The 27,619-nt window shown below is 37.2% G+C and overlaps 5 protein-coding genes across 12 annotated transcripts; all 5 read left to right on the top strand.

Moving 5' to 3' along the window:
- Positions 1–1,013: 1,013 nt before the first annotated feature.
- On the top strand, positions 1,014–4,829 carry LOC110410928 (alpha-galactosidase 1-like). Its single transcript, XM_021420875.1, is given in 17 exon segments — positions 1,014–1,237; positions 1,830–1,888; positions 2,103–2,159; positions 2,275–2,309; positions 2,459–2,562; positions 2,650–2,725; positions 2,893–2,951; positions 3,068–3,133; positions 3,223–3,306; positions 3,398–3,462; positions 3,560–3,642; positions 3,752–3,842; positions 3,952–3,984; positions 3,987–4,000; positions 4,090–4,165; positions 4,168–4,229; positions 4,391–4,829. Coding segments are annotated over 17 exon segments (1,182 nt in total). The 5' UTR covers positions 1,014–1,112; the 3' UTR covers positions 4,484–4,829.
- A 1,261-nt stretch (positions 4,830–6,090) lies between these two features.
- LOC110410919 (ABC transporter B family member 19-like) lies at positions 6,091–11,368 on the top strand. Its single transcript, XM_021420865.1, has 10 exons — positions 6,091–6,372; positions 6,447–6,501; positions 6,845–7,020; positions 7,107–7,307; positions 7,428–7,687; positions 7,775–8,088; positions 8,231–8,454; positions 8,566–8,909; positions 9,285–9,721; positions 9,874–11,368. Exons 1-10 carry the CDS (start codon positions 6,091–6,093, stop codon positions 11,349–11,351), a joined length of 3,771 nt encoding a protein of 1,256 aa, XP_021276540.1. The 3' UTR covers positions 11,352–11,368.
- Positions 11,369–12,214: 846 nt separating this feature from the next.
- Positions 12,215–16,630, top strand: DET1 (light-mediated development protein 1 / deetiolated1 (DET1)). 7 transcript variants are annotated; one of them, XM_021426440.2, is made up of 12 exons: positions 12,249–12,439; positions 12,554–12,641; positions 12,759–13,189; positions 13,480–13,708; positions 14,104–14,250; positions 14,458–14,526; positions 14,693–14,749; positions 14,977–15,057; positions 15,135–15,299; positions 15,496–15,591; positions 15,828–15,927; positions 16,207–16,630. In XM_021426440.2, the coding sequence occupies exons 2-12, from the start codon at positions 12,570–12,572 to the stop codon at positions 16,344–16,346; spliced, it is 1,587 nt and encodes a 528-aa protein (XP_021282115.1). In that variant the 5' UTR covers positions 12,249–12,439; positions 12,554–12,569; the 3' UTR covers positions 16,347–16,630. The 7 variants fall into 7 exon arrangements, 6 of the variants coding, with proteins under 6 accessions (XP_021282115.1, XP_021282098.1, XP_021282106.1 ...); XM_021426423.2 differs by having other exon boundaries at positions 12,252–12,439; positions 12,544–12,641; positions 16,207–16,629; XM_021426431.2 differs by having other exon boundaries at positions 12,252–12,439; positions 12,538–12,641; positions 16,207–16,629.
- A 770-nt stretch (positions 16,631–17,400) lies between these two features.
- On the top strand, positions 17,401–25,202 carry LCBK1 (long-chain base (LCB) kinase 1). 2 transcript variants are annotated; one of them, XM_021422266.2, is made up of 9 exons: positions 17,401–17,573; positions 17,711–18,398; positions 18,499–18,870; positions 20,125–20,218; positions 20,326–20,363; positions 21,808–21,954; positions 22,281–22,380; positions 23,527–24,464; positions 24,808–25,202. In XM_021422266.2, exons 2-9 carry the CDS (start codon positions 17,931–17,933, stop codon positions 24,955–24,957), a joined length of 2,307 nt encoding a protein of 768 aa, XP_021277941.1. In that variant the 5' UTR covers positions 17,401–17,573; positions 17,711–17,930; the 3' UTR covers positions 24,958–25,202. The 2 variants fall into 2 exon arrangements, with proteins under 2 accessions (XP_021277941.1, XP_021277949.1); XM_021422274.2 differs by having other exon boundaries at positions 17,699–18,398.
- A 1,052-nt stretch (positions 25,203–26,254) lies between these two features.
- On the top strand, positions 26,255–27,372 carry LOC110418386 (uncharacterized). The gene has a single exon (XM_021431103.2). It carries the CDS (start codon positions 26,527–26,529, stop codon positions 27,031–27,033), a length of 507 nt encoding a protein of 168 aa, XP_021286778.1. The 5' UTR covers positions 26,255–26,526; the 3' UTR covers positions 27,034–27,372.
- Positions 27,373–27,619: the final 247 nt, after the last annotated feature.

Genomic DNA, 27,619 nt, shown 5'->3' with positions numbered 1-27,619 from the left:
ACTTCTACTTACACCCTTTGCTTGCCACGTGCTCTTTGGAGCTTTAAAACTAAAGACGAGTCATTGATTTATGGGGAAAATAATGCTTATAAAGAATTGACTTAGGTGATCAATCAACTAGCAATGCGTAACAGCAAAGTGCTTTGAAAAGTGTGGTCACTAATCAGTAGGGCAAGTGATTTTTCTGCTACAATTATTTGACAGATTATAAGGGGATATCCATGTCCTTTGCTGGGTTCCATTGCAGCTTCTTCTGGGTTTTAACAAATGGTAAATGAACCTCAAATAGCTGTACCACTTTATGCAAGAATCCAATTTTGGCCAAAATTTTTGGGACCAACCCTCAGAATTGTAGAATGATTTTGGTTTTTTTGCTGTCATTTTCCCTTTTGTTATTCAGACAAAATATATATACTTGTCAACCCAAAACCCCATTGTGAACTACAAACATAATTTCTACTCTAAAGAAGAAAAAAAAAACTGAGATTAATAGTGCATAAGTTTTGGTTCAACTCTCTTTTTGTGGCATGTGTATCTATCATTTAAATTGGAATCTGTCCATTTTCAAATAATAAACAAAAAGCATAATTGTGGTTGAAATTTGAGCTAAAATTTGGATAAATTAGGTAAATAAAGTTAAGGATGAGGCTTTAATCTAAAATTTATATATATTTCCTCAATATTCTCTAGACCTCCTAATACGGAGCAAGCAAATAAAGCCAATAATTATCTTTTGAGTCAAAAAATGATATGGAAAATCTTTTTCTCAGTTTTGGAAATTACGAATTTGGACTGTTTCCACTGCTTTAATGTCTTTCCATCATTTTTACAATTTTCCATAAACTATTGCGTAGATGATAATACCAAGATAATCCTAATCCAGTAATTAGATAATAAAATGATTGTCCAAAGGGCAATTTTGGCATTATGGCGAATAAAGTGCAGGAGTCTTTCACGGAAAACTCTATAAATAACAGTTTTCACTGAGGTTCCAGTCACTTTAGTGTGCTTTTTACTACTTCTCTCGTTGATATAATTACATACATACAAATACCAGAGATCACTCTGTGTTTTTTTTTTTTTTTTGAGAAGAGTTTAAAGCAGCGGCGGAAATGGGGAAGAGATGCTGTGCCCTGGGGTTAGCAATGATAATGGTGATGGGGTTGGCGTCTTTGACGCTAGCAACCAGCAGGAGAAGTATGCTGACCAATGATGTTGGATTGACTCCTCCCATGGGGTATGCGCTATGTTTAACTCTGCTTCATATGTTTTAATACTGTATCTGTACTCACTGCATTACTTGTTTATGCTTGTTTTTGGATCGGTTGCTTGTTACAAAAATCTTGGTCGGTGGAGGTTGAACAGTGAATGTTTTTACTGAAAACCACTGTTCTTGACAGTTTGTTGTCGTCTGCATTGGACATTATTTACGGTACTCATTAGATCAGAGTTGGGATAGTGCATTCATGCGTGAATTAGTACTTGTATTAATGATAAGATTTGGTATGGGTTATCTGTTCAAGATTGAACTCTGATTATGTTTTACTGAGATTTTCTGTTTCACGACTTCAACAAGAGCGATGATTTAAGGCTTGATTCTCTTATTCTCGCCGGAAGAAAGGGATGATTCTGCTTGGTAAAACTTTGGTATAAGGGAAAATGGAATATTAATATGTACTAATTTACATTTGTTATAAGAAATTCGACAGTGAGTTTTGTATCTGTTTTTCATTTTAATCTTTTTTCCTCTTAATCATTTCTGCTCTAGGCATAATTTTCTTTTAGAACTTTGGGTTAATCAGGTCCTTTTTCTTTCCTTTTCCCTGCAGGTGGAATAGCTGGAATCACTTCTACTGCAAAATTGACGAAAAAATGATCAGAAAAACTGGTAAATATTGTACCCATATATGCCTTTTCTATTTAATTTGTCTTCTTCTGTTATTTCTTTTTTAAACTTATATACCAATTGGTAATGCTTGTGATGCAGTTCTCAGTCAGATTTCGTTGCTTGATGATACAGTCATAGATAGTTTATAACTTTGAAAAACAGTCTATTGCAGCATACACTACCTTAACCTTGAATATTTTGTTCGTTTTGACAGCTGATGCTCTAGTTTCAACTGGGCTTTCCAAGCTTGGATATGAATATGTTAATCTAGGTATGCTGCTATAAATATTTAATGCCTCGAATCTAAATTACTACTAGTATTTTCCTTCATTTGAATCATTGATTTGAAGTGGCTGACTAAATACTTGAACATCTTGCTTTCTTAGATGATTGCTGGGGTGAAATTTCTCGTGATGAGAAGGTATTCATTTTTCTTTTAAAGTTAATCATAGCCCCTGCCTCTTTTCCTATATAAGCAGTTAGAGGTTTTAGAAAACTAGAAACGTTTCTCCTATGAAGGATAATTAAAAGGTGATGTGGCAATAGCTAACTCACTCTAATCAATTTCAGGGTAATCTAGTGGCTAGGAAGTCAACCTTTCCATCCGGGATAAAAGCTCTAGCAGACTATGTTCACAAAAAGGGTCTTAAGCTAGGAATCTACTCAGATGCAGGGTAATGTAACTCTAGCTCTTATGACTTGTGAGACAAAAACATGAATGCTGCCTATCGCTAATGGATATCCTATTATTTATTCTGCAGGTATTTTACTTGTAGTAAGTCAATGCCTGGTTCACTTGGTCATGAAGAACAGGATGCTAAAACCTTTGCTTCATGGGTATGAACTTCAGTGATCATTTTTCATGTGTTAATCCTTTTTTTTTTTTTTTGGAATCTACCTTGCATACACTTGCAAAAAAAAAAACAAAATTGTTACAATTATTATCCTAAATAATCATATATAATAAATTATAGAATTCAATGTGGAAATTGTTTTGTTTGCAGGGTATTGATTATTTGAAGTATGATAACTGTCACAATGGCGGCTCAAAGCCAATTGAAAGGTATTAGTCGTATCTATGGGAACATTCCATTACACAATTGGCTTTTGTTCGGATTTGCGGCAATGTATCCAAACCTATAGCCATCTTCTCATTTATCACTACTATTCTTCATGTAGATACCCTGTCATGACTCGTGCTTTGAGGAAGGCTGGCCGCCCCATCTTCTTCTCTCTATGTGAATGGTACCTTCTGAAGCACAGCAACTTAAGCTTTTTATTCATTAATTGCTGATTCTTTTTGGTCGGACTGATGTTTCATTTTGATTTCTTAGGGGAGATATGCACCCTGCTGAATGGGCTGCACCTGTAGGAAATAGCTGGAGGACAACTAATGACATACAAGATACATGGGAAAGGTAAAGGTTTATGCTCAGAAAGTCGGTTTTCTATTTTGGGTATCCGAGCCTCGTCCTAGAGCCCTAACTTGCAATTTTTTCTGCCTCACAGTATGATCTCCAGAGCTGACCAAAATGAAATTTATGCCCAATATGCAAGGCCTGGTGGTTGGAATGGTTCGACTTCTCTACCAGTGGCAGTGTTTTAACCAATATAGAAATAATTTATAATTACAATTTTTTGAGAGATTTATTATGTAATTTATTTTGATAGATCCTGACATGCTTGAGGTGGGGAATGGAGGGATGACAAAAGATGAATATATAGTACATTTCAGCTTGTGGGCAATTTCCAAGGTAACAGATGATATCTTCTGTTTGATGCCAGGTTATACGCCCTTTTTTTTTTGCTTAATCAGGTTATCTGCATGTTACATCTGGTTGATAAAATGTCAATGGTTTGCAGGCTCCTCTTATTCTTGGTTGTGACGTAAGGAACATGACAAAAGAGACAATAGAGATTATTTCAAATAAAGAGGTCATTGCTGTTAACCAAGGTAATAATGACTACCTTTGTACAAAAACCTTTAAGCTCCCCACTTTAAGTAATTCCTAAGCATCATTAGTTATCAATTTTTTTAACTTCATGTTATGGCCTACAAATAGATCTATATGGTATTCAAGCTAAGAAGGTTAGGATGCAGGTGATGAAGAGGTAAAATTTGTCACAGCCCCTTTTTGGTTCACTGTATACCAATATGCCATACTCTGCTCAAGTTACCTTTTTTCTATGCCTTCTAACAGACTTGGGCAGCACCTATTTCTGGTGATAGAGTAGCTGTGGTCATACTCAACAGGGGTACTATTCGTACTTCTGTTACAGTCGCTGGGATGATATTGGACTAGCCTCCACAACTGTTGTTGAAGCAAGAGATCTTTGGGAGGTACATAATTTTAGCTACAAGCTTTAGTATATTCTGCTGTCATTTTTCCAATGTGCTGCTGTTTCCCTTTGCATGCATGAATGATTCTCTTATAACCTTGTGCAGCACATTTTAACTGTTACGACACACCTACTAATGTAACATGTATGCCTCTCTTGCAGCACAAAACACTGAAGACAAAATTTGTGGGCAATCTGACAGCGACTTTGAAACCTCATTCCTGCAAAATGTATGTGCTGAAGCCAATTGCTTAAACAATCACTCTTACCAAACACTAGTTGCTTTGGGATGTTGTGATGTTAGTAGTCTCTTCTCTCTTATGTGTTTTAAACTTCTAGCGAGTAGTCACCTGATGTTGCAGTCATCTAGGATTTTGTAATTTCTGATGTGACATGGAATTAGTTTTTCTTTTTCTTTTTTTTGGGGGGATCAGTACATGAATTAGTTGTTAATAACATGGAGGAAGCAAAGCTTTCCTCTATGATATTGCAGATGCGTAAAAGGTGTTTTCAGGTTGCAATTGATGGTTGCGGTCTTGCAGACATTCTTTTCGTATCTACTTATATATGAAATAAACCATAAGATTAGACTTAGTTCTCATATTACCATGCAAATGAAATTTACAAGATTTCCCATCAAAATGGTTTGGTGATGTGTTTTCTTCATTAGCCCTTGAAAAAGCCTAAAGAAATCCGCAATATGAAAGGAAAAGCGAAACTTTTCCAAGATGAAATCCATGGAAGCAAGGTAAGGGCTCAATAGGAAAGTGTACATTTGAATTAATACAGCACAATGGATTTTGTCTTTATTCAAGAAACCACTAAAAATACCTACATTAGTCAAGACAAACACGAAGGCTCAGTTATTAGATCAAGTTGCTGAACATGATATACAAAATTATTGAATGACACACTTATCTTAAATCCAGGTCTTCAATTGTATTCCTTTTTTAAACATGCGTTGTTTTTCTACCAGAAAACTGGCCCACAATAAGAAGCCTCAACGTTTATAGAGAGGTGTTAGGCAAATTTTGTAAGGGAGAATTCAGGTGCAGGAGTGTGGACCATGTCTTTTGGGATAATTTGTTTGGAGTTTGGACAATGTATCATGTCTGAGAGCTAGGAAATGATGAATGGCCGCCTGCATTACTACAGGCCTCCTCTGATGACTGATCAAGTAACTCTCATGGCTCAAACCATTCCTTGAAAAGTCAGTTTCTTTGGATAGTTCGTTGCCTACGGTTCTTGAATTACTACATAGGTGAGGAAATCACATTGACGAATGAGAATACCCAATTTTGTTAAAACGACCAAACAGTGCTGCTTCGGTTTTGTTTAAGGAAATTGTCTGTGATTGAATTATACCACCTAAAAAGTACCGCCCCATCATCAATCAGGTTTACACGGAAGCACTTACGTGAACTGCTTATAGATTTGGGATAATCTTTGTTTTAAGCAAGTACTGCCAATGCGTCGTCATGGATTGGTGATACGAGACAAAGGTGAAAAGGCCAAGTTATTATTATAGTTTAAGATGTCAACGATTAAGATGTCAACGTTTGTTTACTTTAATATCCACGATGACGGGGCTACCAGGCATTGCATAAGGCATATATATGTATCCTTCTGCATGTCTTTTCTACGTCACAAGAGGCAATGACATGCAGAAACAGAAATTTGGGGTAATTCCAAGGAGGAACAACTCAGTTCTCATTCTTATATTTAACGCATCCAGGGCATATCCATGTTATATTCTTCGTTAAACGTATTTTTTCCTAAAAACTACTAAGTATATATATACATCGACGAGGCAGATTGTAGGAGCATATTCAAGAACCAAACACTTTCGGCTGTCCATACCAATGGCCTCCCGTACTTATGAAATCATGAAGGTAGAAGAGGAAAAGAGAGGGGTAATAGAAGACGAGAAGAAGAATGGAGATGCTGCCAACAAAGCTTTTCCATTCTATATGCTTTTGAGCTATGCAGATACACTGGATTGGACTCTTATGGCACTGGGGACCTTGGGTTCCATAGTACATGGCATGGCTCAACCTGTTGGATATCTGTTGCTAGGCAAAGCTCTTAATGCATTTGGGGACAACGTTAATAACATCGATGGCATGGCTAAGGCAATCAAGAAGGTATGCACAAGCTGCACCAGCTTAAAAATTTGATAGAGTTTTATCAGCACGTCTTGACTTGTTTGTTTGTGCAGGTTGTTCCCTTCGTATGGTACATGGCTTTCGCCACATTCCCTGCTGGAGTACTAGGTATCTTATTCTTGTCTTAGTGATATTAACAAGGTCATATGACAATTAACCTTGGACTCCACAACGAATAGGCAATGAAGGATTACTAATTGGCATACCAAAGTAAATATGCGTCTATTATACTATACTTTCTAGATTATCTTAAATGGGCCCCCTGTCAGAATTAATCTGTTAAGAGATACATAGTGGCTCTTATGCAATGAATTCTACATTGTGCTTGACAAGAAGGGAGCAATTGCCCCCTCTTTGTCTATGACAATGGAAGAACTGACAACCTGATCTTGTGACTGCCTAGAACTCCCTTGTACTGCTCCATATATCCTTATGGTTTTGAGCTTTGCAGAGATTGGATGCTGGATGTATGCAAGTGAAAGACAAATGGCACGACTAAGATTAGCATTCCTGAGAGCAATGCTCAACCAAGAAATTGGTGCATTTGATACAGATTTAACAAGTGGGAAAATAATTAGTGGAATGAGTTATGACATGAGTATCATACAAGATGCAATAGGGGAGAAGGTACATAAATTATGCATTTGATTCACCTCGCTTTATAGCTTTCTTCAAAATGTTGACATATTGCTAACTTAACTTCTGACTCCCAGTTGGGCCATTTTCTTTCAAGCTTTGCAACATTCTTTTCAGCAATCTTTATTGCTGCGATATGCTGTTGGGAAGTTTCCCTGCTTATGTTTGTGGTTGCTCCTATGATTCTTGTGATTGGAGGTACCTACACCAAGAAAATGAATGCTATTTCAGCTACTAAGATGCTCTACATATCAGAAGCTACGTCCCTGGTAGAACAGGTAATAAGTTGTCAAAAAATGTAACTGCTTCTCGCTCCATATCTTAAACCTGTAAGATGATTAATACATGAGCATCTAAGTTATCTCAGTTATTAATATATAAGGTTTACTATGCCGCAGACTTTCTCTCAAATCAAAACTGTATTTGCTTTTGTTGGAGAGAATTCTGCAATTAAATCGTTCTCAGAGTGTTTGGAGAAACAGTTCTCCTTAAGCAAAGGGGAAGCACTGATAAAAGGAGTTGGAACCGGCATGTTTCAAACTGTTACCTTCTGTGCCTGGGCTTTGATCATTTGGATTGGAGCTATTGCTGTCACTTCCAGGAAAGCAAAAGGAGGGGATGTTATTGCTGCGGTGATGAGCATTCTCTTTGGATCCGTGTAAGAGAAGACCCTGTCCTTGAGGCTAATAAAGTATTTCACTCCAGTCTCTACACATATGTAACACTGGCTTGTTTTAAATTGCAGATCACTTACTTTTGCCGCACCAGACATTGAAATATTTAATCAGGCAAAGGCTGCAGGATATGAGGTTTTCAAGGTGATCCGAAGAAAGCCAGCTATCAGTTATGATTCAAGGGGAAAAGAAGTTGAGAAGATTGGTGGCAACATCAAAATACGTGATGTATATTTTGCTTACCCTTCTCGGCCAGAAAAGTTGATCCTTCAAGGATTTTCATTGTCAATTCCAGCAGGAAAGATGGTTGCTTTAGTGGGCAGCAGTGGTTGTGGAAAGAGTACTGTTATCTCCTTAGTTGAAAGGTTCTATGATCCCTCCAAAGGTTAGTTGCATCTTCTTGGTGGTGCCTGTTACAATTTGAATTAATCGCTGTATTAGCGTGGTTATGCAAATGTCTGCGCTGCTTTAATTCAAACAGGATTTCTATCTAATGCCAGGCTAATGAAAAATGTGCTACACTGCAGGGGAGATTCTAATTGGCGATCATAACATCAAGGATCTTGATTTGAAGTTCCTTCGGAAGAATATTGGAGCAGTATCCCAAGAACCATCACTCTTTGCTGGCACTATCAAGGACAATATCAAAGTAGGAAATATGGATGCCAACGACAGACAGATCCAGGATGCAGCAATAATGGCGAATGCACATACTTTTGTCTCTCAACTTCCAAATCATTATTCAACGGAGGTTGTCCACCTAGCCTCTATTAACTCACTCAAAAAATTTTAGGCTTGACTGTGCTGTGTAAGTACACCAACCGGCAAGCAATACTGACTTTGTGGTTGGAATGCAATGCAGGTAGGCCAAAGAGGAGTCCAGTTATCGGGAGGACAGAAACAGAGAATTGCCATAGCAAGAGCTATTCTAAAGAATCCTCCAATTCTTTTACTTGATGAGGCAACAAGTGCACTTGATTCGGAGTCGGAGAAACTGGTCCAAGATGCCCTGGAGAAGGCTATGCAGGGGAGGACAGCTATCCTGATTGCACACAGGATGTCAACCATTATCAATGCTGATATAATTGCAGTAGTGGAGAATGGACAAGTTACAGAAACGGGAACACACCGCAGCTTGTTAGACTCTAGCAGGTTCTACAAAAATTTGTTCAGCATTCAGAACATTGGCCCAATTCGTGAGTCAAGGTATGTCCACATGTGATGCCCCAGGAATAAACTTGATCTCCTATATCTCGAAGTTTTGACTGGATTCATCTGAGTTGAATACGAATGCTGAATCCATTTAAAATATATAAAAGAGAGACCGAGTTGGTGTTAAAATGGTTCAGTTGTTACTTATGAACTTTCATATGGTAGATGCACCAATGAATTATTAGTGGTGAATTTTCATTTTTAAGAGAGATGCATTAACGAAATTGTAGTTGTGACATGTGATAACTGAACCATTTTAACAGTAATCCGAACCTCAAAAGACAACTGGTGTAATTTTTATACCCAGATTTTATTTCAGAAGGAAAGTTAAACAGCATTCTAACTTGCTTGGAACGTGAACAATGACAGGGCTAGTGAAGCCACTGAAGAAGCTATTACTACTGATCAACAGTTTTCACCTCCAGACATTGAGCAAAAGGAGGAAACAAAAGATCTTGACGGACATCTTAGTGAATCTTCCAAGCAAGTGGAATGGAAAAGAAGAAAAAACACAATTACATTCTTCAGAATCTGGTTTGGCTTAAAAAAAGGAGAGCTTGCAAAAGTTGCAACTGGTTCCATAGCAGCAGCTTTTGCTGGTGTTTCAAAGCCATTTTTTGGATTCTTCATCATTACTGTAGGAGTAGGATACTACAAGAAAGATGCAAGGCAGATGGTTGGGAGGTATTCCATTATCTTCTCTCTAATAGGATTGCTAGCTTTAGTCATGCACACCCTGCAGCATTACTTCTATGGAGTGGTTGGAGAAAAGGCCATGGCAAACCTCAGGCGTGCTCTGTATTCAGGTACTAATTGTCCCATGAGAATATCTACATACATCATCATGTTTCCCTATTACTTCTTTTTCCCAATGTGAAATTTATTTTGCTAGCTCCCATAAGTTTTAAGAAACATTCTCACGCCACAGACTAACATCTGTTTCATTAATATCTCACAGGAATGCTACGAAATGAGTTAGCATGGTTTGAGAAACCTGAGAATAGTGTTGGTTCACTTACTTCAAGGGTCATCAATGACACCTCCATGGTCAAAACCATAATTTCTGATCGGATGTCTGTTATTGTCCAATGTGTTTCTTCCATACTAATTGCAACGGTTGTTAGCATGATTGTAAACTGGAGAATGGGTCTGGTAGCTTGGGCTGTGATGCCTTGCCACTTTATCGGTGGACTCATTCAGGCCAAATCTGCCAAAGGATTTGCGGGTAACTCTGCTGCTACACACCATGAAGTTGTCGCCCTTGCTTCTGAGTCTGCAGCCAACATAAGAACCATTGCATCGTTTTGCCATGAAGAGCACATAATCAGGAGAGCCGCATTGTCCTTGGAAAAGCCAAAGAAAAGAAGCAGGAAAGAAAGTATTAAGTATGGGATCATTCAAGGCTTTTCCCTTTGCTTATGGAATATTGCTCATGCTGTTGCTTTATGGTATACAACGATTTTAGTTGGCAGACGACAAGCAAGTTTCGTAGATGCCATAAGATCATACCAGATTTTCTCCCTCACAGTACCTTCAATCACTGAACTATGGACGTTGATCCCTGCTGCCATTTCCGCGATCAATGTCCTAACTCCTGCATTTGAAACTCTTGACCGGAGAACAGAAATCGAACCTGATACACCAGAGGACTCCCACCTTGAGAGGATTAAAGGAAAAATCGAATTCCAAAATGTTAAATTTAACTATCCCTCACGGCCAGAAGTGACTGTTCTCAACAACTTCAGTTTACAAATTGAACCAGGGACCAAAATAGCTCTTGTTGGGCCAAGTGGAGCTGGCAAGTCCTCTGTGCTGGCCATTTTGCTAAGGTTCTATGATCCATGGAAGGGAAGGGTTCTTATTGATGGCAAGAATATAAAGGAATATAATCTGAGGATGTTAAGGAGACAAATTGGGCTGGTGCAACAAGAACCACTTCTTTTTAGTTCCTCAATAAGAGACAACATCTGCTACGGGACTGAACATGCTTCCGAGACTGAAATTGTGGAGGTATCAAGAGAAGCAAACATACATGAGTTCATAAGCAATTTGCCTGAGGGTTACGATACAGTAGTTGGGGAAAAAGGGTGCCAACTTTCAGGTGGACAAAAGCAAAGAATAGCCATTGCAAGAACCCTATTAAAGAGGCCTGCAATCTTGCTTCTGGATGAAGCAACAAGTGCACTTGATGTAGAGTCTGAAAGAACCATAGTAAACGCCCTGGAATCCATAGACAAGGAGGGAAATGGCGGATTCTTGTCTAGACCAACCCAGATTACAGTTGCACATAGACTGTCCACGGTCATAAACTCAGATGTGATCGTTGTCATGGATAAAGGAGAGATTGTGGAGATTGGTTCCCACTCAACCCTGATATCAGCATCCGAGGGAGTTTATTCGAGACTGGTCCAGCTTCAGAGTGCAATAGAAAATTAATACACTAGCACATGCAACCTCACTACCTTTTCGTTTTCTCCTTTTAATCTGAAAAATCTACCTCTTGATGCATATAAAAGAAAGGTGTCTAGCACAAGGATTATGAGTGCCCAATTCTAAAAAGCTGTATACAATATGTATGCACTTTCAATGATTAAGCAAAAGAATATTAGGTGACAAAATCTAATATGAAGATAAAAAATTATATGTTCTTTCACTAATAAAAATATAAAAAAAATCAAAATAAATATTTAAAACTAGTATAAATTTATTAAAGCATCCTAATTTTCAAAACAAAAAATTAATTTCATATACTTCAAAATCATATTGTATATCATTAATGAAATAAAGAAACAATGTATCTCACAAATACAAAACTTGTTGAATACAGTTGGATTATTGGGCTTCCATGAAAGGAACAAGAGAAATGTTGGGAAATAGTTTGCTGAAGTAAGAAAAGGTTAAAATGGAGATGAGCGGAGAAAAGTGGAGGGCTAAAAGTCAAAGGGACGTTAACAAACTAGCATGGGATAACGGAACACGTTGATGGTGTAACGTCAATGGGATGGCCCACAGTTTGTCGACGTGCCCATTCTCCTTCCTCTTCTTATTATCAATATTTTTTTTTAAACCAAGAACTTGTACAAACAAGACAAGCTAGTTATCACTTGTTTTAAATTTTTTTTATTGACCGTCGATAATTAGTCATTGAACATATCATGCCATGAATGTAACCAGCAACCATCAATTGATAACAGATAACGACTGAGAGCAAAGAGAGAAAGAAGAATAAAAAAAATGAAATATATAATTAAAGATAAGTGCTTCGAGTGAAGGGTAATTTGTAATTTTGAATTAAGGAATTGAAGTGAAGGAAATACATAAATGCGAACTGCTGAAGTATTTTAATTTATTTTTTGAAAAAAGGAATAAGCTTTAGAGAAAAAAATCTGCACCTCTATTTTCACGGTCCTAACAACTGACAATCCCCACTCAACTCTCTCTCAGCCTCTCATCACTCCCCGCCTTGCCATTGGCTACGGCGACGCTTCCACGCCCTGCTCCTCCTAACTCCCATTTGCCACCAGGTATTTTATTTCTATTTCTATATTATCGATAATGATAAAGAAGAAATAAACATTAAACTTTCCCATTTCCATTCAACTTTCGTTCAAACAACTCCAAGTTCCAGCAATTGTCAGGGTTGATTTGAAGGTGATGTTTAAAACCAACAATGTCGCTTCCCGAATTTTCGAGCGCCAAATTCGCACCCCTGCTCCCGGAACCAGCGTATCTTTTCCTTCTTTTTTTATGTTTTGGTTCTTTTGCTTTTATATTTTGTCTTGCCTTCCACTTGTTTGATAATTTCTCTCAAACCACCCACCCCCTTTTTGGGATAAATTACAGGTTCATTGTGCTAGAAGATTTTACGAGAATTTAGTTCCGAGTTTTACGATATATGACGTGGAATGTCCGGACCATTCATTTCGCAAATTCACGGATGATGGTCAGTACTTTATAAGTTTCAGTAGGAACAATCAGGATCTGATTGTTTATAGACCAACATGGGTTTCGTTTTCTTGCAAAGAAGAAGATTGTGATAATACCCATGAACTCCCTCCCATGGCTAAGAGGTTTGAGAGTTTCTTCACGCAGTTATACGTTAGATCACTTGCTTCCTGCAATGAGCTTATATGTAAAGACTTCTTTCTCTACGTGGAGCGTAACCAATTTGGGCTATTTGCTACTTCCACTGCTCAAATTCAAGATGCACCTGCCGTGGGTGGAGCCATTCCGGGCGTCCCATCTATTGAAAAAATCACTTTTCACCTCTTGAGGTAGTGTGTACCGTACCATGTTTATTTTTGTCCGAAATTATAAAGGGTTTCGTTAACAAGTGCATATGGATAGTGGTTGACTGTTTAATGCACAAATCTTGCCTAATTTAGAAGGAACACGGCATTAATTGTAGAATTCTTTCTATAAATAACATTTTAACACCGTGCTGATAGGCTGATGTTTATATTTTTCCCCGCTGAAAAATTATTATTCTGTTGGGAAGTTTACCAATAGAAATTTTTTGCTAATGCTATGCGGTTCTGTTCTGCTTCTTTTGTAATACAATTAGGTTGGAAGATGGGGTTATACTAGATGAGAAGGTATTTCAGAATGATTATGTCAATTTGGCCCATAACATGGGTGTCTTCTTGTATGACGATTTGCTGGCAGTTGTTTCACTTCGTTATCAGACGATACACATTCTTCAAATCAGAGACTCTGGGAACCTTGTTGATGTACGAGCTATAGGTGCATATTGTCGTGAAGACGATGAGCTTTTTATAAATTCCAGTTCTCAGGCAAGATGTTATTGCCTTTATATTTTTTTTAATCTGACTCCTATCGTGCTATGCAAATATCAAATAGATTAGCTTAGGCATCAGTGAATTCATTTCAACAGTTATTACTTACTAGTAAATTGAAGTTATTGTGTTTACCATTACTCGACTTACTGTTACGCCTTAAAACTTTTCAATGTAGGTTGCTTTCCTGTTTGTAAATGTTTGAACAAGAATGTGTTTGATTGAGAAGCTGTATCATTACCATGCTTCTCTGACCATAGTGGCTATCATTTTAATTGTCCAGCCTCAGAGGCTAATTATTTTTCACCATGTTCAAGTGTGGGCATCTGTACTAACAGTCTAACTATTGATGATAGAACTTCACAACTTCTGACAAAAGTTAACTGCATCAGTTTTCAGGCAATCGTGGAGACCTTGTAGATAATGGTATACATTATGAGCAGCCTAATTCAAACAATTCTTTTCTGAGTGGTATCAAACAACGCTTACTTTCATTCATATTCCGAGAAATATGGAGCGAAGAAACAGATCAAACCCCGGTTAGTTATTAGACTTTTTGGGCCTCAAAATAATTCTTTGTGTTTCATATTGCTCATGTTGATTTATATTGTTTTGAAGTTACTTCTGTTTTCACATCACTTGAAATTATCAGTAGCTCCAATAAGAGTTTTGAAGAGCTTCAGAAATATTTTTTTTATCTCTTGTAGCTTTAGAGATTTAATTGCATTGCTTCCTTGTTATATCAGAGGGTCCAGTGCCTGAAGAAGAAGTTCTATTTCCATTTCCAGGACTATGTTGACTTGATGATCTGGAAGGTAGAATTTTAATGTCCATGTTCTATAGTCTATACAGGTGCTGCTGTTTTCCATGAGTCATTGAGGTCACTTGTACATTCTGTTTAGTCCCTTAATATAAGATGATGCAAGTCTTATTACACTAGGTGACAGATGTGTTACAAATTTATGCACAACTCTTGGACAGGTACAATTCTTGGACCGGCATCATCTGCTTATCAAGTTTGGTAGTGTTGATGGAGGGGTGAGGTTTTCTTGCTTTTGCCTGTACATTATAATAAACTAACAATAATATGATAATAGGCCCGAGATATATGAGGAAATAGATCGCAGTGGTGTCATGAAATAGTTTTATATTCATATTTCTTTGTCATAAAACCCTCATACTCTTCCAAGACTGGAATACTAGTTGTGCTTGATATATAAATATTTAGTTGAAATACTTATGATTTGTTGACTTGAAAGTTTCAGATATCACGAAACACTGATCAACATCCTGCGTTCTTTGCTGTATATAACATGGAGACAACTGAAATTGTTGCATTCTATCAGGTATTAGTTTGTTATTATTTAGTGTTGTATTATTTTTTGAACTCTCTGACAATCACATGATTTATTACTTCTTCCAGAATGCAGCAGATGAGCTTTACCTTCTCTTTGAGCAGTTCTGTGATCACTTCCATGAAGCATCAATAAATTCATTGTATATGAATTTCATATCATCTCATTCAAATAATGTTCATGCTCTTGAGCAACTAAGGTGCATGAAGAATAAGGCCACCATCTTTTCACAGGTGTGAATCTCTTCATTAGAAGTTGTTACTAGTTTGTTTTTACTATTTTATTGTATGTTTTCTGGAATTCTCTTCATTATTTTTCCTTGTTAGGGTTTTACAAGGCATGATTAAAAAATTGATGGATATCAGTAGAGCTTGGTATTTGAAGTCTTCTGCCTGAGTTATGTCTGATTGTCTGATGACTTTTCTGCAGTTTGTAAAAAAGATGTTGTCCCCGTTGCCGTTCAATTGTCAATCACTGAGTCCTTCTCCCTACTTTGATCAGTCTCTCTTCCGCTTTGACGAGAAGGTTTGATTCACAGGCTGCTAGTTTCACCTATTCCCATGTTTTCTACCCCTTACCTTTTATTATTATGAAGAGTAGGTGCCTTCATGTTCCTTACTATTTACAGATTTGTATTATAAATGTTAAGGCCATAATGTATTTTCATTGTTCTATATATGCCTTTTTCTCTTCTTATTGTTTATCTGCTCTTTGGAATCCTGCTTATCAAGACCTTACCATTATCTTGCATGTTGTTGCAGCTAATTTCTGCAACTGACCGGCACAGACAGGTAACAGATCATCCCATCAGGTTCATTTCTAGGAGGCAGCCAAACAATCTCAAATTTAAGATAAAGCCAGGTAATGGTTTTCCTTTTGTGGTATCTGTTTAGGCAATTTCGATTTTCCTTCTAACCTTTAAAGAAGCAAGGGTCTTTTCAACTTTTGTGCATAATTATATCAATATCAAGGCCTTCTGAATCTGCCGTAGATGGCTTAATTAAATTTCACTTTTCATTTACACAATGATAATTGGTCTGTCTATGGTACTCCTTTTGCTCATTTTTTTCCCCACTCTTGTACAATTAAAACTCTTACGTGTATAGTATTAAATATTAATGGTTCAGCCTTTTCTTTTAGGTCCTGAATTCGGTAGTGCAGATGGTCGGAGCAAAAAGATATCGTATTTCTTATTCCATCCTTTTTTGCCTCTTGCTCTATCGATCCAGCAGACTTTATTCTTGCCACCATCAGTTGTGAATATCCACTTTCGAAGATAATATTAATTTTTGTCGATGGCCACTCTCCCTTTCCTGAAAAAGCCTTCGGCTAGTTTTGTAGTTAACATGTATATTTGATTTATTAGATAGTTGATAGTTCATCCATAATCATAGATGCTGTAGCCCAATTTGTAAAATGGATGTTTTCCCTTATCTTCCCATCTCTAAATTTATTGGTAAACACAACCTTACAGTGAAAAGAACCATGGGAAGGGCAGGTTAAATTGTTGTTACCTTTCTTTAAAAGGTGGTTAAAGTTCAAAGTGGGAATCCTCTTCTTTAGTCTTTTAATCTTTTGTTGGGCCAGGGTGGGAAGGGAAGGGAAGCGCTTCCCTCTAGGAATTGGTAAATTTTATGCACTAACCCTTATCCAGGCATATATATAGAGTGAAGGTAAATAGTGAAAATTGGATTCATTGGTTAGTTGGTTGGTTGGTTTATGCAGGGAAAAAGTAAACCTTCTCTCTTGTTTCTATGATTTAAAGTGTATTTGGGAAAGAGGTGGTTGTTTAACAAACCTTGATCCGTAAGATGCTCTTTGATTACTTTCTAATAATCTCAGGGGAACTGATGCTTATCAGCTTATGTCTAATCTCATTCCATCCAATAATTACTAACTAAAGTTCACAACCAACACGTCAATTGGGTTTCTTGAGCAATTAAAATTTCAAAAAAGGATCAAAACTGTCATAAATGAAAAACAAAAAAAAAAAGAAGGAAATTTATGTTAGTTTTGTAGGCCTTCACTGTCCACAATCCAAGAGAACCAAAATAGTCAATAGCCCACAGACACGTCAAACGCCATTCATTTCGGAATTTGATGGGTTTAACTTACTTTTGTTGAGAATTTATTATGGTAATTTTTATTATCTTTTTTGGCATATCAGTTGTGAAATTTGAAAATATAAACAGAAAAAAGAGTCAATGCCTGCTTTCGGAACGCTGGCAAAAGCAGTAGAATTATTATTATTCTTTTTGGTAGTAATATTTTATATTACGTTAATATAAAAAAATAGGGGAGCAATAGTGGTTGGATAAAATAAAATAAGAAGGAGAAAAAAAAAAGGTGGGCTCATATTTCTTCCCCTGACAACAAATGAAATGAGCCCGAAAAGCCAGGGGCCTTCACCTTAGGTTTCAATCAGCGAATCCGCTTATCTCTCAACCTAACTCATTCCGGCAGCCGTACGATCCGCCGCCTTAGCCGCCGCTTCCTTATGTTTTCCGGTGAGTATAAATTTATAAATTCATTCCAATTCCGATTTCCATTTCTTTTAACCCTTTTTACTCTCCAAATTATTGACAAATTTCTGTTAAAGCCAATTTTGAAACTAAAATTTGAAAATTCTAAGCTGATCTGACAGATTAATCGTGTGATTCGCGCTGTGGGGAGACCCCTGATCGGAATTCGAGCTGCCATCGTCATCATAATCTCCGAGTCTTCTGCTACAGTTGGCGTGTGATTAAAAGAAGACAAAAATTATAAGAAAGATTTTTTTTTTGTATGTCTCCATCTGTTTATTTCTTGTCCGTGGTTGTGAAATTTGGTGTTGACAATTACGGAGCAGACGCGCGTGAACGGATATGCAGAAGAGTGGGAGTCTATCCAGGAGTAGTAATAGTCCGTCAGTGAGAGTGTCGTCGTCGTCTCCGCAGACTCAGCAGTCGTTGAGGCGGCTGAGCTTGTGTTCACAAATAGCAACCCACTCTTCCCCAATTGTGTTCCCTGAGAAACGTACTAAGAAGCTCAAGGCTTCCTCCAAACGTGGTGAAGCCCCTGTCTTTGATGATCAGCCTGATAAATCCAAAAGGGAAGAGCACCGAATCGATATCGGAGGAGGGGATGAAAAATCTGATTTACTTGGTTATGTGGTTTGCTCAGGGAAGCTCATTTTAGATAAGAGAAAGAATGTCCCACCTAATACTAATTCCGCCGATGTAGAGCAGAATTCATCTACTGATATTGCCAACCAAGAAGCTGTCGATGCTAAACTCACTAGCAAAGCTTTGGTTTGGGGTTCTCATGTGTTGCCTCTCGATGATGTCGTCTCGGTAAACTTTTAACCTTTGAAGTGGGCTGTTGCAATGAATGAGTGTTTATTTTGGGTTTTTGAGTTTGCAATCAGTCTATTCAGTTTCTTTATCTTGACAGGTATCCTACAATGTGGGTGTTAGACATTTTACTGTGCATTCTTACCCTCTTAAAAAGGGTTCTTGTGGCCTTTCGTGTTTTATTAAACCAAAGAGAAGTCGAAAGGATTTTCGTTTCTTGGCTTCTAGTGTAGAAGAGGCAGTTCAATGGGTTGGTGGGTTTGCAGATCAGCAATGTTTCATCAATTGTTTGCCTCACCCATTGCTTTCTTCAAAGAAACAAGCCTCTTCTGAATTGTTTCCGGTGGATGCTCCTCCTGAGCTTGTGTTCAGGTGCAAGAATCCACCAAAGATGCTTGTTATATTGAACCCAAGGTCAGGTCGGGGTCGTTCTACTAAAGTTTTCCATGGCATTGTGGAACCAATATTTAAGGTATGTTGTGTAGCCTTTATCCTACCAATTTATATATATTCTAGTTCTATTTTTTTTTTTTTATCGTCGGACACTATCTATGGATTTGATACGTTGGAGTAGGTTGTCTTTGATCATTACTGCTGTTGTTACTTTGGAGTTCGCTTCCTCTCCCCCATATCCTTTCATAAAATGAATAAATCCGTAGTGTATTCTTTCGCTTTGGTGAACTTGCATTGATTTTTCTCCGTGTATTATATTTGGCAGTGTTTTAAGCTATTATTCTCTGCTTTGGGAACCTAAGGTGCTAGAATTAACTTTCCTTCAGATGTATGTAAATCTTTAAGGTCCTCCTCATTGTTTTCAAATTATTCTTTAAGCAGTTAATACGAGCACTTCCACATAACTGCTTCAAGCGATGAACATGTCATGATTTGACTTTTTGTGCATCACTTGTACTGGAGTATGTATGGTTAGGTTAGGGCAAAGTATATTTCTTGAAATGAAGTTGCTTTAGGATTCTTTGCAACAATTTTAGAAGGTTGAATATATTATCATGATGTTATCTTCAAAATGAACAATGGTAAAGATCATGGCAAAACTGTTTAGCAGTAGAAGAAGAGATCCTTAGATATATTGAGCTGCCTTATAACATTTTTGCAGAAAGGATGCTCTCAATTTGGCGGGCTTTGGCCCTTAATTAATAATTGTATTACGTATTGTAGATACAATGTTCAAATTTTTAGGGTTTCTGTGTTTAGTGAGAGTGCTTAACTGCATGTATAGCCTTGAATAAGTCCAGATAAAAAATGAATAAGTTCAGTGGGTATGTTCTAGCTGTGTTGTTCCCTGCTGATTATTGGATCGTCTTGCATTGTGTTATGACTGTGTCTGTAAAGTCTTAGCGTTTGGAAGGTATCTTATGGATCAACTTATTCTAAGGCACATGTTAGGCACACATTAATTTTTAGGATATTCCTTATAAATAAGGATTGATATTATTTAAGTATAGAAATGCATTACAGGCATATTGTAAATAATGTGTAATTTACTGATTTATTTACTATTAAATGATCAAATTTTACATTGTGTTTTTTGGATAATGGTCTTTGGTCTTTTTGTGTGCTTTATTTTCTCTTTTGTATAACTTCTTGCTTCTTTCTTTTGTTGTAAGATCTCTGTTTTCCCTTTCTTCTGTTATTATTATTGTCAAGAAGAAGCTGTTTTAGAGTTTGGGCTATATTGAGTTTCACATGTATATGCAAACTGTGACAGCTTGCAGGGTTTAAATTGGAGGTGGTCAAAACGACTTCTGCTGGCCATGCTAAAAAATTAGCATCTACTGTTGATATCAGCACATGCCCCGATGGTAGTACTACTTGAATATTTAATTACTTATTCTAGCTTTGCTTGTTTTAGATGATGGTCATCATCTTCTCCATTAATATGAATTTAAATCCTGTTACTTCCTTTCAGGAATAATATGTGTTGGTGGTGATGGGATTATCAATGAGGTTGGCCATTTCAACTTTAGTTAAATTCTCATTCTTGTTTCCTGTTTATTATTTTTTTTTCCTAGAGAATCTTTCGATGCATGTGTTATAGTTTCATTTATTTTTCTAGCCATTTCAACACCGTTAGTATTGTTTAGCTACATTTACAAGTAAATTGACTCATAAATTTTTTAAGGCAACTGGTATTCTATTGTGTCATTTTGTGATTCCTGGATCAATTTTTTGAGAGACTGGCCTTTAATACCCTTGTGTCTATGATAGGATCGGGAATAATTTTAGGGAAGGAGTTATAACTGTATTTTATCTAAAAATGTTGTAATAACTGTTTACCCATTATGCAAGTATATCCCTCCAGCATATGTATTTACGGTATTAAAGACTTTGGAGTTCAAAATGAACATGGAATTTTATCTAATTTGGTCTTGTCAAGGAAGAATATTGCAATGTTTTCTATGTTATTCATCTTTTAGAATAATTTTTCAAATTGATATGCTTAATGAAGGTCTTAGCTAATATAAACACTTGTCCTCTAAATGTAGAGAGAACTGATTCTCAATTGAGGCTGTATCCGTATCCAATGACGTTTTGCCTGATCCTCAACATGGTACAAAGTTTCATCTATTTTGAGCTTTCATGAGCCAAAAATTGAAAATGTGTTATCTCTTAACAGCGCACAACTTTTAAAAATTGTTTCAATTAAGTACACAACTTTTGAAATTGTTAGTTAGAAACCCTAATCCCAACAATAGGGATTGGCTACATAGGATTCTTTAATGGTAATTAGGATTAGGCAATGTCAAATTTTATGTCATGTTGTTGTCTAGTATATCCTTTTCATTGCTTTGACCCATGTCATTTTTCGTGTTCCCCTTGCTTTTTCTTTTTTTTCATGCAGTAAAATAGTCAGCTTTCTATAACATAAAGCATACACAATTTTAATTCATTCTATGAAGTCTGTTTTTCAACTTGATCAAAGCTTTATGATCATGTAATGCTCAAGAAGGTCCCTTCAATCTTTTTGAATAATAAACATCTTCCTTAGTCATTCTCTATAGTAGTTGCTAGATTTCACCTGGAAACCTTCTATCAGTTGTACTGCATCCTTAATTTTTTTTCTTTTTCTTCCTTTCACTATAGTTTTGTCAATATTTTTAGTCAAGTCCTACTTATCATACAGGATACCTGATAAGTTTATTATCAGCCTTGATGATAAGTTCATTGTTATAAGTGCATAAGCATCAAATTTTTATCTTCATTGTAGGGGACTTCTCCCTAGATGTTGTGAGGATTTTTTGGTACTGGATAGTGACTCAATTGCTCTGTTGAAAGCATTTTAATAGAACATAATGCTTCCATGTTCTTTGGATGGGATTGCATTCTATTAGGTATTCTTCTAGTATATCTTAGTTATTAAGCTAGTTGCTTCATCTTGGTGAATTTGTAGGTTCTAAATGGTCTGCTTAGTAGAGACAATCAGAAAGAAGGAATTTCTATACCCATTGGAATTATACCAGCAGGTTCTGACAACTCACTTGTTTGGACTGTTCTTGGAGTTAGAGATCCAGTCTCTGCTGCAATTTCTATTGTGAAGGTAATGCTGCCATGTGAATTCAACAGGAGATATGCTTTATTTGCTGGTTATTCTGTTACTCCCTTTGTAGATTGATGCCCAGCTTTTTTCTAAACCTTTTTGCTTCATGGGTCTGAAATCGGTTAACAACAACGACCCTAACATGTTCCTTTGAAAAGTTTTGGAGAAATGCCTCCATGCTATTGCGTCTCTATTGGGGGAAACATGTTCTTTTTGTAAACTGTAAGAAAAAAGAGTATTGAGAACACCACATTTGTTATAGATAAATTAGCTTCCTACTGGGCATTGTGTTGCCTACAATTGAGGTTATCTCTTTTTGGTTCCAGGGAGGTCTTACCGCTACAGATGTTTTTGCTGTTGAGTGGATTCAGACTGGTGTTATTCACTTTGGGATGACGGTCTCTTATTATGGTTTTGTCAGTGATGGTACGTGTTAGTGACAAGATGATCTATCCTGGTTAATACAATAGAAATTGGTTTGTTTCTATTTTTATCAATGTCAGTTCACTCCTTACAGTTATCCTTTTCTTTCCCATTTTGTTTGAAATGTGGTCTGATATATGCTTTGATGTTTTCGATCTAGCATATTTTGCCATCTTGACATGTGACTGAATAAATACTTGCTGTGATGCCTCAATTCGGATTGTGAGTGACACTTATTGATTATGATGCTCCTTTTAGAATGGTTTGACCATTCTTCCTCGCATCTGTTGCACACATATAATTGGTCAATAATTTTGGTGTTTAGAAGGGTGACTGGTTTTCCTTTTCACTTGTTTGGCGATTCCATGCGTCAAGAAAAAGCCACCTTATGTTCCCCATTTTTTGCTATTTTCCTGTCATCATAAGTGTGTGCCTATAATTGACATCATATGGCAGAATTGCTCCTAAACTAGCCATTGTGTATTATATGCCACTTTTGTTTGTATCATTTGGTTTTAAGTTGCCTATTTATGGTTGAGGCGCCTGGTACATCTTTAATATTCTCTACAATGCATACTTAAATAATTGCATTCTTACATACTTACGTAAGATATATCCTTATACTCTGAATTTTGGTTCTAATATCTGTTTGGCTTATATCTTTTTTTTTTTTGAAAGGCTGGCATAGATCTTTATAATTAACAATTATTGTCATTAGGGTGATGCTTGGTTTTAAGTCTGATTGTTATAGATTTTTATAATTAACAATTATTGTCATTAGGGTGATGCTTGGTTTTAAGTCTGATTGTTAGGTTTAAGCCTGATTGGTGCTAGTTATTAAATACTAGTTCAATGACTGGGTAAAAAGATGGTAAACTAGGGTGCCAGTTTGCAAATTTTGCATGATTGTCTTGGATGCGTTTTCATCTCTTAGTTTGGTTAAATTAATAGACTGATCCATGAACATGAATACAAGCAAGGCAAATTAGATTCAAAGAAGGCCTACATGATTTTCTATATATACAATGATTAATGAAAGAAAATCTTTCTTCAGAGTATATAATGATGTGTGAATGAAATAATTGCCCTTTATTATCTCTTAGCATGTGAATGATAATTGTATGTTTGTATCTTTTTCTCATGTTGCAGTCTTAGAACTTTCTGAGAAATATCAGAGACGATTTGGTCCTCTACGATATTTTGTTGCTGGGTTCCTCAAATTTTTGTGCTTGCCGAAGTACAACTATGAAGTGGAGTACCTGCCAGTAGTAAAAGAGGAACGAGAAGGTAAAAACTCGACTGATCGGGAAGTGGTTGACATGTCAGACCTGTACACAGACATTATGAGGAGGTCAAACACAGATGGTATTCCCAGAGCCTCTAGTTTGTCCAGTATCGATTCAATAATGACTCCTAGCCGAATGTCTGGAGGTGAGGTGGACACTTGTAGGGGCACTCATGCAAGCACTGAACCATCTGAGTATGTGCGAGGCCTTGATCCCAAAAATAAACGGCTATCATCTGGGAGAAGCAATGTAACAGCGGAACCAGAAGTTATTCATCCTCAGTTACCACTTTCAACGACTCCAAACTGGCCAAGGACCAGATCAAAGTCAAGGACAGATAAAGGATGGAGTGGATTGACGGCAGCACAGGATCCTTCTAGATGTTCTTGGGGTAATGCTGGAACAAATGATAGAGAGGATATATCTTCAACGTTGTCTGATCCAGGTCCAATATGGGATGCTGAACCAAAGTGGGACACTGAGGCTAACTGGGATGTAGAAAATCCAATCGAGTTACCAGGGCCATCAGATGATGTTGAATCAGGAATAAAGAAGGAAGTTGTCCCAAGATTCGAAGATAAATGGGTTGTGACTAAGGGGCCATTTCTTGGCATCCTTGTGTGTAACCATGCATGCAGAACTGTGCAGAGTTCTCAGGTGGTGGCACCAAGAGCTGAACATGATGACAACACCATGGATATGCTGTTGGTTCACGGGAGTGGGCGACTGAGGCTGATGAGATTTTTCTTGCTGCTGCAGATGGGAAAACACCTTTCACTGCCATATGTTGAATATGTCAAGGTACGAGCATCAATTTTTCTTTATTCTGTAAAGAATCTTATATTTCAAATCTAGTTACTTGATTTTTGAGTCCATAAAAGTCCATCCAAGTGCAAGATTCTTAGTTGAAAAAATTGTCAGTGCAGCTGGACTAGATGCATGTGATGAAATAATTGTTGCTGGTTTGAACATGTGTTTTTCAGTTTGTGCACTGTTTCTTATTTACGGTATTTGGCCCATGCTCTTTGATTTGATTTGGGATGCATATTGGGTCCAACTGTTGGATCAGTGAATACTGAGTCCTATACTCAAACATATACACATGACTTAAGACCATATAACTATAGCTTTCACTGAAATGCAGGTGAAATCAGTTAAGATTAAGGCTGGGAAACACACACATAATGGTTGTGGTATTGATGGTGAACTTTTTCCCCTCAACGGACAAGTAGTATCGTCTTTGCTTCCAGAACAGTGCAGACTAATCGGTCGCTCCCCAGGCCGTCATGTATAATGACCAAGAGATCTGTTTTTTTGAATTTTCTTCTTTTTGTGATATCTTGGGACGTGAATGCTCTCTTCTATTCTCGTGGCTGTGGAATATGCAGAGTGTCCTTATAGAAAACAAAATATATCTTCTGATATATTTTTCATGTTAACCTTCCCCCCCTTCCCATTTGGCCGTTTGTGCCATTACGTACATGAGGTCCCTGTAAATTTTTTGTTGGGTTTATGTATCTGTTGCTTGTTTATTTGCTTCTTTACTCCCCTATGGTATATACGCTTTTATCTTGATTGTTTGTGTGTGTGAGCTGCTATATGTATTGAAAACCCCTCCTTTTTTTTTCTTTATAAATTTCTTTACATTATCATCTTCGGAACTCTTCTTAGATATTTACTCAGCAGAGTGTTTTGTCCTCTTATCTACTTCAATATTTTCTGTTTGTTTCCTTGTTTCATATCACATTAAATGAAAGCACCCAAGTGTCCGATGTCCAAGTGCTATTAGAGGAAGGAAAGCGAGGGCACAGCAAATCGCATTCATTCCTTCTGTTTCTAGCCTAAATTTGCACTGTAGTTCCTTTAAAGATGGTGCGTTGGCGCGATGAATTTTTGGGTAGTATATTACAGAATGAAAATGTGGTGGGGTTAGGTTACTGTGGTAGAAGACGAAAAACTCGAGCCTGGGTCCCTTGCCTGGTAATTGCTGGCTCGAGTTTCGTTATCCATAAAGATTGGAGGAGAGTGCCCCAGGTTGCCTTGTCCACCTCTCGTCCCTAATCCCCTACCCTTTGTCGCCACCAATGGCTGTGGACGAACATCATTATCCATCTCAACCACTGTTGTGAAGAAAAAGGAAAAAACACAAGGTAGGAACAATTTAAAAGCAAAGATTAATTAGTCTAGGTCATAGGATTTTTATCTCTCTCTCTCACACACATTTGTCTGCTTCTTTGTAATTTCCCTTTCAATCCTTAATTTTGTGCATTGGTCTCGAACGAATATCTACAATGTGGTGGCCAAGGTTCATAGACTCCGATCCACCATGAGACCCATTTGACGATTGGAGAAATTAATCCATTTTTGAGGTCAAATTTATATCAATAATTACTAGTAGTTGGATTAGTCATGATTTATACGAGAGAGCTAATTTATTATAGTTCGATATAAAAAGCTTTAATGATCAATGAATGGAACTGTGAAAGGATAAATAATATTAATTCAAGCGGCTATAAATTTATGATTATTTATTTTTTATTAAGTAATTTAGAATGTAAATATTTAGTTATTTTTTCATAAAAAAAATATTGATAGAATCCAACGGCTACAATTGAAAAGAAAAAGGAGGTCCGCCGTATCTGTGCATCACATTTTTATCTTAACAAGAGAATAGAAAAGGTAGAGACTGGTAATCAAGGACTGCACGCTCCCTCCTTCTGACAGTTTGCTGTGCTTCGATTCTTGGATTCAGCCAGTAGAAGAAATCGTTTCTGACACGCATATCTGGTGGGGATTCGTTCATAGAAGTTAGAAAACCCCAAAGCGGAAGAAAGGAAGAAAGTGTAGACCAAAGAAGATAGAGATGACTACAAGTACAGCCACTTTGGCTTTGTCTTCGGCAACGCACGGTTCTTGTTTGATTACTCGTTCAAATGGAAAATCATCACCAGAAACCAAAACGACGATGATGACGCTGAAATCAGCTCCGTTTCCTTCTCCCTTAACCGCCGTTAATGTGACTAGAAAGGCAAGGAGAATCATTTCCTGCCAAGCTGTCTCCACCGCTTCCGTGGCCAAGGAGGAGAAAGACGCGTCGGTTTCAGGATCGGCCGAAGCTGAAGAGGAGGCTAAAGTAGGGGCGAAGGTTAGGGTGAAGGTACCGCTCAAAGTGTATCACGTGCCTCGCGTGCCAGAGGTGGATCTGACCGGTATGGAAGGAGTGATTAAACAATACGTCGGGCTCTGGAAAGGGAAACGGATTTCAGCTAATCTTCCTTACAAGGTGGCGTTTGTTAAGGAAATTGAAGGCCGGGGACCTGTCAAGTTCTTTGCCCATGTTAAAGAGGACGAATTGGAATTCCTTGATTAGAATCGTGATTCTTATCCGTATGCCAGGCAAATACTTTTTCTTTTCTTATCTATTTGCTTTCTTGCTACAACGTAAAACCAATAATTACTCACTGTTGTATGTAATTTTACCTTTACCTGCAGTTCTACCTGGGAATGGAATTTCCATCTGTTAATTAATTGGTAGCATTGAAGTTTTTATATCCGAGGGTTATCTTCAGATATCATTTTTAGGATTATTGACTCTTTAGCTGCGTATTTTTTGTATATGCTTTGTACTTTTCTTCCACTTTCCAAGGGTTGTGGATGAATAGAGATACTACCACTGGTATATTAACTATAGTTAGAATTTAGTCTTTTACTCGTATATGCTTTGTCCTTCGTGCGACTCCAGGCAAAAGGGGTTTCTATTAGGAATCTGTCATGATACCTAAGCTGACTTTTTAGCCCTTCGGAAGGGCTCAGGTGGGCCTCTGTTGTTCAATTGATATTGGGTCTCAGTCATTGTGTGCTGTTGCAATTTGTTCATTCAAGGATGGTAATTGGGTTTACTTTTGTTTGGAACTCTCAAACGCTAGACTACAAATGAATCCCAGGAACGTGGTTTG

Source organism: Theobroma umbraticum, unplaced genomic scaffold (assembly GCF_002168275.2).
Source record: "Theobroma umbraticum cultivar Fairchild unplaced genomic scaffold, ASM216827v3 scaffold_30.0, whole genome shotgun sequence".
Lineage (NCBI taxonomy): Eukaryota > Viridiplantae > Streptophyta > Magnoliopsida > Malvales > Malvaceae > Theobroma > Theobroma umbraticum.
The sequence above is the reverse complement of the archived record's forward strand: the minus strand, read 5'-3'. Positions and strand labels throughout refer to the sequence as shown.

Bases quoted from the DNA above. Each gene is read 5' to 3' on its own strand.
- LOC110410919 (XM_021420865.1), top strand. From the start codon at position 6,091: ATGGCCTCCCGTACTTATGAAATCATGAAGGTAGAAGAGGAAAAGAGA. The intron at 8,089-8,230 runs GTTAGTTGCATC...GCTACACTGCAG, and splicing joins GTTCTATGATCCCTCCAAAG to GGGAGATTCTAATTGGCGAT. The intron at 8,910-9,284 runs GTATGTCCACAT...GAACAATGACAG, and splicing joins GGCCCAATTCGTGAGTCAAG to GGCTAGTGAAGCCACTGAAG.
- DET1 (XM_021426440.2), top strand. From the start codon at position 12,570: ATGTTTAAAACCAACAATGTCGCTTCCCGAATTTTCGAGCGCCAAATT. The intron at 15,300-15,495 runs GTGTGAATCTCT...ACTTTTCTGCAG, and splicing joins AGGCCACCATCTTTTCACAG to TTTGTAAAAAAGATGTTGTC. The intron at 15,592-15,827 runs GTTTGATTCACA...ATGTTGTTGCAG, and splicing joins TCTTCCGCTTTGACGAGAAG to CTAATTTCTGCAACTGACCG.
- LCBK1 (XM_021422266.2), top strand. From the start codon at position 17,931: ATGCAGAAGAGTGGGAGTCTATCCAGGAGTAGTAATAGTCCGTCAGTG. The intron at 20,219-20,325 runs GTAGTACTACTT...ACTTCCTTTCAG, and splicing joins TATCAGCACATGCCCCGATG to GAATAATATGTGTTGGTGGT. The intron at 21,955-22,280 runs GTAATGCTGCCA...TTTTGGTTCCAG, and splicing joins CTGCAATTTCTATTGTGAAG to GGAGGTCTTACCGCTACAGA.
- LOC110418386 (XM_021431103.2), top strand. From the start codon at position 26,527: ATGACTACAAGTACAGCCACTTTGGCTTTGTCTTCGGCAACGCACGGT.